At 40.3% G+C, this 12,289-nt stretch overlaps 1 protein-coding gene across 3 annotated transcripts in view; it reads right to left on the reverse strand.

The window, feature by feature from the left end:
• LOC121581181 (glutamate decarboxylase 1-like) overlaps nucleotides 1-8,650 on the reverse strand; it is a 34,679-nt gene extending 26,029 nt beyond the window's left edge. Inside the window, exons 1-3 of one of the 3 annotated variants that reach the window (XM_041896616.2) lie at nucleotides 8,533-8,650; nucleotides 6,507-6,651; nucleotides 4,565-4,618 (exon numbers count right to left, since the gene is read on the reverse strand). In XM_041896616.2, coding sequence (XP_041752550.1) covers nucleotides 4,565-4,618; nucleotides 6,507-6,582 — 130 coding nt within the window. In that variant the 5' untranslated portion in view covers nucleotides 6,583-6,651; nucleotides 8,533-8,650. Of the gene's footprint in view, nucleotides 1-4,564; nucleotides 4,619-6,506; nucleotides 6,652-7,970; nucleotides 8,413-8,532 lie in introns of those variants that run through there. The other 2 variants (XM_041896615.1, XM_041896617.1) reach the window with 2 other exon arrangements.
• Nucleotides 8,651-12,289: the final 3,639 nt, after the last annotated feature.

The following is a 12,289-nucleotide window of genomic DNA, read 5'->3' on the forward strand; positions in this document are numbered from 1 at the left end:
TACACCTAATGGAAACACGTTCTTTTGGACAGTAGTTACACCTAATGGAAACACATTATTTTGGACAGTAGTTACACCTAATGGAAACAGGTTATTTAGGACAGTAGTTACACCTAGTGGAAACATGTTATTTTGGGCAGTAGGTACACCATAATGGAAACAGGTTCTTATGGACAGTATTTACACCTAGTGGAAACACGTTATTTTGGACAGTAGGTACACCATAATGGAAACAGGTTCTTATGGACAGTATTTACACCTAATGGAAACAGGTTATTTTGGACAGTAGTCACACCTAATGGAAGCAGGTTGTTTTGGACAGTAGTTACACCTAATGGAAACAGGTTCTTTAGGACAGTAGTTACACCTAATGGAAACAGGTTCCTTTGGACAGTAGTTACACCTAATGGAAACAGGTTATTTTGGACAGTAGATAAACCTAATGGAAACAGGTTATTTTGGACAGTAGTTACACCTAATGGAAACAGGTTATTTTGGACAGTAGTTACACCTAATGGAAACAGGTTATTTTGGACAGTAGATACACCTCATGGTACAGGTGCTTTTGAACAGTAGTTACATATAATGGAAACAGGTTATTTTGGACAGTAGTTACACCTAATGGAAACAGGTTATTTTGGACAGTAGTTACACCTAATGGAAACAGGTTATTTTGGACAGTAGATACACCTCATGGTACAGGTGCTTTTGAACAGTAGTTACAGATAATGGAAACAGGTTATTTTGGACAGTAGTTACACCTAATGGAAACACGTTCTTTTGGACGGTAGTTACACCTAATGGAAACAGGTGCTTTTGTGGTCCTCTGTAGCTCTGTAGCTCAATTGGTAGAGCATGGTGCTTGTAACGCCAGGGTAGTGGGTTTGATCCCCGGGACCACCCATACGTAAAAATGTATGCGCACATGACTGTAAGTCGCTTTGGATAAAAGCATATGCTAAATGGCATATTATTATTATTATTTGAACAGTACTTACACCTAATGGAAACAGGTTGTTTTGGACAAGTGTTACACCTAATGGAAACAGGTTATTTTGGACAGTAGTCACACCTAATGGAAGCAGGTTGTTTTGGGCAGTAGTTACACCTAATGGAAACAGGTTCTTTAGGACAGTAGTTACACCTAATGGAAACAGGTTCCTTTGGACAGTAGTTACATCTAATGGAAACAGGTTATTTTGGACAGTAGATACACCTAATGGAAACATGTTCTTTTGGACAGTAGGTACACCATAATGGAAACAGGTTCTTATGGACAGTATTTACACCTAATGGAAACAGGTTGTTTTGGACAAGTGTTACACCTAATGGAAACAGGTTATTTTGGACAGTAGTCACACCTAATGGAAGCAGGTTGTTTTGGGCAGTAGTTACAGCTAATGGAAACATGTTATTTTGAACAGTAGTTACACCTAATGGAAACATGTTATTTTGAACAGTAGTTACACATAATGGAAACAGGTTATTTTGGACAATTGTTACATCTAATGTAAACAGATTATTTTGGACAGTAATTACACCTCATGGAAACAGGTTATTTAGGACAGTAGTTACACCTAATGGAAACAGGTTATTTTGGACAGTTGAAACAGGTTATTTTGGACAGTAGTTACAACTAATGGAAACACAATCTTTTGGAAAGTAGTTACACCTAATGGAAACATGTTATTTTGGACAGAAGTTACACTTAATGGAAACAGGTTATTTTGGACAGTAGTTACACCTAATGGAAACAGGTTATTTTTATACGAAATTATTAATACATATCTACTTAATTTAATTGTGTTGTTGAAACACTATCGAATTGAGAAATTATCATTAGAAATTATTATGTCAGATTGAACAAGTACCTCCCAACTGAATCAATTGTGTCAGTTCTAGGTCTTTGAGTTGCATTTGTCATAACTACTAAATGGAGAAAAAAAGACTCTACATTCTAAAGTTTAATTTCCAATTAACAATGGTACAGTGAAGAGTTCAGTAGGGAGCTTTGTGCTCCCATCTGCTTCTTACTCATCCATGAGGTTCTTTGCCAGTTCCTGAGCCTGCAGCCTGTAAATTGAATGAACCTACAGACCAGTTTAACTACAATGACATTCTCAGTTACTGTTACATAAACTTTTAACATGTGGCTTTAACATGTGGCTGTTTATTTACCTTAGTTGAATGCACTGACTGAAGTCGCTCTCGATAAAAGCGTTTGCTAAATTACCAAAACGTAAATGTACAAATGTAGGCCTAAAGTTGCAAAGCATGCTGAGGATTAATGTAATGAGCTCTGCCCCCTAAAAAGACAAACTCTTTGACCAAACAAAATTAATTTCTACATGAATGAATCTGGTGCACATAAAGTTCCACCGAGGAAAGTCAGTAAATTCTACAAGAGACAATTACATTCCGCCATAAAACATGAATTGATTGTGTAATGTTAATAAAATATGATAGAGCAAATCTTAAGGGCAGCCAAAATAATTGTTTTGTGTGTCGACGAGACATTATAGAAGGGAAAGGGAAGCGTAAGGGGATACCTAGTAAGTTGAACAACTGAATGGATTCAACCGAAATGTGTCTTCCGCATTTAACGCAACCCCTTTGAATCAGAGTGGGGTTAATGATGGATGGGAGTTATTTAACGGGCTCTGGATAGGCTAGTCTATTTTTTTTTACTAAAGTCCGTGTATATTAATAGCCCATTGATCTTAGAGAAAAAACAAATACAGAAAAAACTATAGCAGACTGCCATCAGCAAAGGTCATTATGGAAGGATTTAAACATTTATTTTCACATCATACAGTTTTAAGTACATTCTTCTATCAAAATCGGATGTTAAAATGCAATATCGAATAAGACAGACAGGGCTCTCTCAAACGGAACCCTTTCTCTTCTTCAGAGCTTCAGAAATCCTTTCATTTAAATGTATTCCCCTAATCTCGGATGGCACATTGGCACACAGAGCAGTGGCCACGACAAACTGCTGGTTGGTTCTCGTTAATCTTCTCTCTCATCCACAGGACGCGTCTCTTTACTGAAAGGAGCTGATGACTATTATAGCCTGTAAATCCACACTGACATAGGCCAACATCTAACACTCAGCACAATTTTATGATGACTGTTGTCACAGAGTGATTCTTCCGTTTTCTCCTCCTCACAAAAAATGATTTTAACCCCGAGCACAAAGCGATTTATTATCAGCCCAAAGGGGATATTATAGAAACGATGGTAAAGTGTTGGGCCTGGGGCATAATGAACAGAAATGTGAAAATTACTCTCACAGGGCCTAAGCAAATGTCCTCTATATGAATCAGTCAGTTTATCGAATAAACATGTTTCCTCGTACATTGCGGGAAATTATTTCGTTATTAAGGTTATTTGCAGGGTTATGAGGAAGGTTAAATTGTGTTCATTTTCTCCGGCAGGGGGCGTCCTCATTACGGGGCAGGTTCCCTAATTATGTGGGCCCTCGGTAAGAATTATAGTACTGCATCGTAACTCTCGAGCTAAAACCGATTTTTCTTAGGCTAATTACATCCTCTTCTTTGTTTTTGGATTCAAGCCATGGTAGGACAATGCATCCTTTTGCAATTAAAAGTTTACTTGACATTATCAAAACCGTGCCACCAAAATATGTTGGACTGAAATCAATAAAGGTAGGAAGGATTTCTTAAAGCAAGGATATTTTTCTCAATATGTGATGACATCAAACCAATCCTCGATGTAATCGAAAAATTATTAAAAACAGGGCCCAGGAAAAAAAAGGTCCTCTAAGAATCCTGTTGGAAAAATACTGGATTCAATCATTTCACCTCGGTTTAGCTGGATTAGATAACATAACAGAGGCCTTATGGAACCTCCCAGATTTACCAAACCCACGCCCTCCCACATCATCTCATCGACGTCATCACATCTAATTTTATAAGGTATATTTTTAAAAAACAGTTTTGCATGAAGGGACCCAAATCCACCCCACCTCCAAACCGGAAATGTGAGGAAATTAATGTTTTAAAAAAACTTAAAAGAAAAACTGTAATAAGGCCTTTATGATAAAATGAATTAAAACTGGCATTAGAACGTGCATATTATAGGCCTAGCTTATGCACAAACCATGTTAGCAGCTAATTCAGCATTAAAAACCTATTGGACAGCTCTATCTCGCCAAATACTCGATGTTTAGGCATTTTCTACATTTCTGAGGCAGATTGTTACTTGCTGTAGTGTAGGCCTGTATCCTATCCTTTGCCAACTGCAGAGATATGGATAGGAAGGGACATGGGGTGCCTCGCGGGGTCGGGGCGGGAACCCCGGCACGCCGTGCTTGGCCTAAAGCTAATTGCCAACTGACCTTCAGGAGATGAGAATGTGGAGTGACAATCCGCGACGGCCTTGCCCTAATATTAGCATATTATAGCAACCATTATGCTGGGTTGGAGATGGGCCTATGAGGCTTCATAGGCCTACAAAGTCAAATGACAACGTTTCTCGTAGGCTATTGCAGTGAATCGAAATTAAATTGTCGTTGTTGATGGTTCATGGGTCTAAAACTTACCACATATCTTCATCCCCAGTTTCCGCGTGCATCCTTGCATCCACGCGTCATAGTCTAAAACAGAATGTTTGGGGAGAACGTTTGAAAATCCGATTCTGGAATAATGAATAGTGTGATTTGGGTGACAGCGGATTCGTTTTTATAAAGCGTATGGTGGCAGTGCATGGCAGAACGGAGTGAAGAAGCATGAAGCAGACTCACATGCAGAAGAAGCAGCAGCCTATACAGCTCACGCCACCCCTTCCCAAACCCCATTGGGAGGAAACAAAGCAACGCTGACCTTAGATCAGTGTCTGGGTGCAACTTCACCCTATCTCGGGATTATTAGCCTATTCCTGAACATTCGAATTGTTCCGAATCCATACAGTCCAATCAAAATGGGCCATTAGAGCCCCAGACTGGCACGCACCCGGCAAAGGGGCGGTTTTAAATAAACACCCGTGAAATTAGCTTGCGAAGGAGTGCAGAAATTAATTGGGTGAAACACAGTAATTTGACTGGCGCGAGATGGTGATGTCTGGCTGGCCGTTTGGACACAAACACACACACACACACACACACACACACACACACACACACACACACACACACACACACACACACACACACACACTCACACACACACACACACACCAGGCAGTATAGGGAGAACTACTGCAGTATAGAGAAAACTACCTATAGGCTACCTTATTTTGGTATTGCATGAACATACAGATGGAGAATGGCATCATAGCCACACAAAAAAAACAAGCACACAGAGCCAAGCAATGGGACGGTAACATGGCACATCTATATGCATATGAGCTTTATGGTGGTGTTATTTGTCTAGGATTCAAGACCTCGATAGAACGTCTCGAGGTGTCACTCAGAGCGCAAGGCAAGCGCTGCCCAAGAAACACGCGCACACAGACACCACGAGCCGCCTCAGGTCAGTGTAAGCGAGACAGAGCGTGGCAGCAAGATAATGGCAACATCCAACAGTAGCAGCAGAGAAACAGGCAGAGTACAAACAACATCACAGGCTTTTTCAAATAGCCTATCAAATTAAATCAATTTTCCATATTAGGCCAATGGCTTTAATGACAGACATTTTAGGCTGATTAATTAGGCCTAGGCTTACATTTTCCAAAATAAATATGACTAGGCCTAGGTCTACAAAGAAGAGAGTTTGGGACTTTTTCTTAACGAAAATATAACTGTCAGTTGGTAGACTAAAATGCTAATTTCAGTAATACCTACTAAATGCCCTCTTCTTTCAGTGTTCGATGGCAAAATTATCCAAGCAGGTCTCTAGTACATTGACATCCCTCCTCCGCATACACTTTGCCAATGTCATACAAAACGAATGCAAGCCATCACGAGGAACGGAGTGCCTGCAATTACCAGCCATTTCCCTGCTTAATTGCGCTGGTAACCGCTCTCTCATGCAGTGACGCAGGACCACACATTGGAAAGATTTTGAGGGGATAAATGATTGAAATTATAAAAAATGTAATCACGAATTAAAATGCTAATATTCAGAATATATCCTTAGCCAATAAATAAAAGCATTGGCCTACATTTAGCGTTTAGGTTATTAGGCCTATTTTAAAAGCTATAATATTTTAAACATTATTTCATAGGCCCAATAAAAAAAGGAATAACCTAAGGAAATTCGATAGGCTTATCCAAATAATTGTGTTTTTTATTCCAAAAAGAATCCCTTCCGGATTCCCTGAGCTGAAGACATTATAATGACGCTCTATGAGGCGATTACAGGAGGTCCTTTTCTCAGTGCGCGCCGCTGATCCGTTAGACAGAGGCAGGCAGTTGTGATAGCTCTGTTTTTAACCGGAATGATTAACGACGGCGCCCACACGGTAAATAGCCAGAGTGAGACTCGTTTTTATCAGGCAAAGAGGGAGGAAGGTATGGAGAGGGATGAGAAGAAAGATAGACCTACTTGTGGATGAAGGTCGTAAATTGGCGGAGTTGGGGTCCTGGTCCCCGCCGGCGGCTGTCGGTTCAGACGTGGCCATCAGTCCTCTGTTATTCCCGTGCGCTCCGGGACTCTTATCAGATTCTCAACGGAAATAACCAACCGGTTGCTGAAAACAAACGGCCCAGTGTTAAGATTGATGGCTAATATTAAACAAATAAATAACCGCATTAATGTCCGAAAGCTAGTCTATTTACATAGCCTAAAATATTTTAGCTGAATTTGATCAATGAACTTGAGATTTAGTTAGCCGTGCAGTGACCATAAACGAAGAGGATGATACATAATTTGTTATTATCTGCCTCTATGATCGGAGTCATTTATTCTCGAACGAGGCTCGCATTTGCCGATCGAAGGGAGATAAATCAGTGGTGATCGGTTTGAGAAGATTTGTCTCGCGCCACACACACAATAACCCGGGCGCGTGGGTCCCTGTGTCAAATGCAGAAATGCTTTCGGACGATAACATCACTTGCATTCAATACTGTACCCAAATAATGACAGCAAATCTGACAGAAATTTATAGCTACGATATTCTAACCTTAGCCTATATAAACGAACGAAAAAAAACCTGTTTTGAGCAGTAAATTGGACATAAAGCCTAGTCCCCAGTGAAGTTTTTATGGGTCGTTAAAGCGAAATCATCCCCATCTCAGAGCCATCAGTCTTGGGCGCTCGAGCTAAGCGATGAGCACCAGACCGTTCAGTCTACTTAATTAGATCAAAGAGCACGAAAACAAAGGATTGTCGTGCCTTCAATATAAAGCAAATAAATAGGCCTAGGACTAATCCACAAACAAATCATCCTTATCAGACCTATTCATAATGAGGAATATGCTAAACGAAAAACCCTATCATAATGATGTACAATTTGATTATTTGACACATTTTGCCAAATAATTATTGGTTTCGTAAGAGAAAAATATAATTGATTGGACAGACACTTAACCTACTGAAATCCGTTGGATAATGGATTGACATTGCATATAGATTTTTGATTATGATGATCTTTGAATAACCACGGCGAAGCCAGCATCAGTCAATGTCATTGTTAATAAGGAATAGTTAGGCTAATGATTGAATCCTGCTACTCATATAGGCTATAAATAACAATAGCCTACTATTGCTAATAACATGTTAATTGTTTCTTAATAACAAACTTTGAACGAGAGAGATTAGGAAATCTGAACATTCAAGCGACAGGTCGTTTGCAAAAATATGTATGCTTTTCTAAACCAATCCCATCCTTTTTTCGACCCCAATAAGAATGAACATGGCAACAATATAGCAGTTGTTGGGCGCTGTGCAGCATTATCTTAAGAAAAACAAAAACTCACTGTTGTATTATGGAAAAATAAATCAATATTACAATATAGGCTGTTCGGAAACGTGAGAGCGCTCGCGCTAGGAGACTATAGGCTACCTTACCTTCTGCGGGTGCACAGGTTGTCGTGTCCAGAAACTATCACCAAACAACGGAATTACAGTTCTCTATCCACCCAACGTTCTGAGACGCAAGACAGTCCAAAGCCAACGACACCGGAATACCAATAGAGTACGAAAAATTCCATTCAGCAGCGTGCGAGTGACCTTTTTTCCCTCAAGAATGTTTAATTTTTTAATTATTTCTCAGCGCGTGAATCGCCTATTTATCCACTTTTACGCACGCACACGTGAGTCATAGCATTACCTCCCTCTGGCGCGAAATCAAGCTTCTTCACGACAACTGACGTGTCCCCTCTTTCTGTGAGAGGGATACTTTTTTTCAGCAGGTTTGACTGTCATGAGAAATGCATATCTCCATTACGATCCCCAATCACGAAGTGTCACTCTTAGGAAGTTTGATAACCATCAAGTCCTCAATAGCCTACTAACCTAGGTGATGTTCAACTAGACCAAAAACAACAGAGGAGGTTTTATTTGCGTCACTGGCACCTGTCAATCAAAGGAAAAATTTGACAAAATGTGTTGGCCAACACTAGTAGCCTACCAGATATGGACTTTGGATGGACTCCTTTTTGCTCAGAAGGCTAGGCATATCCCTGAAATGTTATCACCGATAAACGGACAAGTGGTTGCCTGTTCATTTTCTTCTGTGTTGTTGTCCAGATTTAGTTTTGTGGATTGCGACACTAGACTGATATGTTGACTCTAGACACGAGGGGGCGCATCCACTGCGTTCACAGATCTCTGTTGTCAGGCAGCATTGATGGAGTTTATTTCCAAAATGGTGAAAATCATGTCATCTCTTGCCTATGCTGTGCAGAAACCACATGTTGTTTGGAACATGTCCAAATACATATCCTATACCTCCTAGCCTATAGGCTGGATAGTAAAACAAAAAAAGAGTAGCCATGGTACACACACCTGAGGAAGTTTAGGGAATTCACCTATAAACTTCAAGGTCCCAAGCAGCAGGGCTCCAATGGGAAGTGTTCTCTCCATGGTCCACTCCACTGCCTAATGCCTCTGCTTTCACTCTCTCTTTCCTCTTTCACTCCTCCCCTTCTTTTCTGATCTTCTCTTCCTTTCCACTTGTTCTCTCTTCCCCATGTCAGGACAGGCCTTTATATACAGTGCATTCGGAAAGTATTGAGACCCCTTCCCTTTTTCCATATTTTGTTACATTACAGCCTTGTTCTAAAATTGATTAAATTATATGTTTTCCTCATCAATCTACACACACTACCCCATAATTACAAAGCGAATACAGGTTTTTAGACATTTTTGCAAATGTATTCAAATAAAAAACAGAAATACCTTATTTATGTAAGTATTCAGACCATTTGCTATGACACTTGAAATTGAGCTCAGGTGCATCGTGTTTCCATTGATCATCCTTGAGATGTTTCTACAACTTGATTGGAGTCCACCTGTGGTAAATTCAATTGATTGGACATGATTTGGAAAGGCACACACCTGTCTATATGCGGTCCCACAGTTGACAGTGCATGTCAGATCAAAAACCAAGTTATGAGGTCGAAGGAATTGTCCATAGAGCTCCGAGACAGGATTGTGTTGACGCACAGATCTGGGGAAGAGTACCAAAAAATGTCTGCAGCAATGTCTGCACCATTCTTACATGGAAGAAGTTTGAAACCACCAAGACTCTTCCTAGAGCTGGCCGCCTGGCCAAACTGAGGAATCGGGGGAGAAGGGCATTGCTCAGGGAGGTGACCAAGAACCCGATGGTCACTCTGACAGAGCTCTAGAGTTCCTCTGTGGAGATGGGAGAACCTTCCAGAAGGACAACCATCTCTGCAGCACTCCACCAATCAGGCCTTTATGGTAGAGTGGCCAGACGGAAGCCACTCCTCAGTAAAAGGCACATGACAGCCCGCTTGGAGTTTGCCAAAAGGAACCCAAAGGACTCTCAGACCACGAGAAACAAGATTCTCTGGTCTGATGAAACCAAGACTGAACTCTTTGGCCTGAATGCCAAGCGTCACGTCTGGAGGAAACCTGGCACCATACCTACGGTGAAGCATGGTGGTGGCAGCATCATGCTGTTGGGATGTTTTTCAGCGGCAGGGACTGGGAGACTAGTCAGGATCGAGGGAAAGATGAACGGAGCAAAGTACAGAGAGATCCTTGATGAAAACCTGCTCCAGAGCGCTCAGACTGGGGCAAAGGTTCACCTTCCAACAGGACAACGACCCTAAGCACACAGCGAAGACAACGCAGGATTGGCTTCGGGACAAGTCTCTGAATATCCTTGAGTGGCCCAGCAAGAGGCCAGACTTGAACCCGATCGAACATCTCTGGAGAGACCTGAAAATAGCTGTGCAGCGACGCTCCCCATCCAACTTGACACAGAGCTTGAGAGGATATGCGGAGAAGAATGGGAGAAACTCCCCAAATACAGGTGTGCCAAGCTTGTAGCGTCATACCCAAGAAGACTCGAGGCTGTAATCGCTGCCAAAGGTGCTTCAACAAAGTACTGAGTAAAGGGTCTGAATACTTATGTAAATGTGATATTTCAGTTTTTAATTTTTTATACATTTGCAAACATTTCTAAAAATCAGTTTTTACTTTCTCATTATGGTGTATTGTGTGAAGATTGATGAGGGAAAAAACAATTGTAATTCAGTTTAGAATAAGGCTGTAACGTAACAAAATATTTAAAGAGTCCAGGGGTCTGAATACTTTCTGAATGCACTGTAGATCTGATTGATCAACATAGCTGCACCTCCTCAGAAAAAAAGCAGGATTTTTTAAGAGGATGTGTGCGGGTGCATTTATTTTGGCATGTGGGTGTGTAGAAACTATAGATATGTCCCAGTAAGCAAAATTATATTGAAAATATGTCTAAAATACGTATTTTCCAGACTTTGAAGTTAGGTTCATTTTAGGTTCTGAATGAAAGGTGAAAAGAGGGCTTTTCCGGACATTTAAAATACGTATTTTCATTGAAAATATGTATTTTCTGGACGTTGAAATGAGGTTCATTTTCGGTTCTGAGTGAAAGTTGAAAATACATAATTTACAGGCGTTGAAAATACGTATATTTTGCTAACTGATTCTATGGCCAAATTTCAACTGCACATACATCCTCAATTAAGTAAGCATTATATCGCAATAATACTTTTAAAATCCCTTTAATATGGGAAAGAGGAGCCAACTGAAGATTGCAACATATAATATCTCGTATTGCTGTCATATGTCACATGCACTTATGATAGATTTTTCAAAAGTTTTGAAACTGGCAACATTGATGTTCTTGTAGTTCAACCTATAGAATAAACCAACAAACCACTTCAACTACAATAACATTCTCAGTAACGGTATGGAAATGTTTTTTGTTTTGTTCCTATGACTGTGATATGTTGTTGTTTATCTACCTTAGTTGAATGCACTGACTTTAAGTCACTATGGATAAGAGTGTCTGCTGAATGAAATGTAAATGTAAAAACAAACACTTGCAAAGCATCCTGGGTATTATTGTAATGAGCTCCGCCTCCAAACAAGTACACATTTGGTCAGTCCGGACCAGACCAAATCTGAACGAATCATAAACGTCTAGGCTATGTTTCACAAGTTTGAACAGCACAGTACAGTACTGCACAGTTCAGTACAGTAGAGCACAGTAGAGTACAGTAGAGTACAGTAGAGTACAGTAGAGTTTAATTCAGTAGAGGACAGTACAGTTTAGTTCAGTACAGTAGAGATATTAGAGTAAAGGAGGGTGCAATACAGTACATTATACTGTACTATACTCTACTGTGCTGTACTATATTTTTCTTAACTTTTCTTTACTGGACTCTGCTGTGCTCTACTGTACTGTGCTGTCCCACGAGGGGCCAGTAAAAATAAATAAATAATCATAAAAAAAAAAACATTATGCACTCACTAACTGTAAGTCGCTCTGGATAAGAGCGTCTGCTAAATGACTAAAATGTAAAATGTAAATGTCCAAACTTAGTCCAGTCTGGACTGGACCAATTCTGAACCAATCATCGACGTCTATGTTTGGGCCAAATCAAGGCCGGTCTGGACTGGACCAAATCTGAACTAATTCTAGACGTCTATGTTTGGGCTAAATATAGGCCGGTCCGGACCGGACGTCTGTGGATGTTGAAATCAAGGCCAATCTTGATGCACAATGTCTTGTAATGTTTATTTATGTTTGGACCCCAGGAAGCGTAGCTGCTGTCTTGGCAACAGCTAATGGGGATCCTAATAAAATACTAAATACTAAACCTGAACTAAACATAGACATCTATGTTTGGGCCAAATCAAGGCCGGTC

Source organism: Coregonus clupeaformis, chromosome 14 (assembly GCF_020615455.1).
Source record: "Coregonus clupeaformis isolate EN_2021a chromosome 14, ASM2061545v1, whole genome shotgun sequence".
In the NCBI taxonomy this organism is placed as follows: domain Eukaryota; kingdom Metazoa; phylum Chordata; class Actinopteri; order Salmoniformes; family Salmonidae; genus Coregonus; species Coregonus clupeaformis.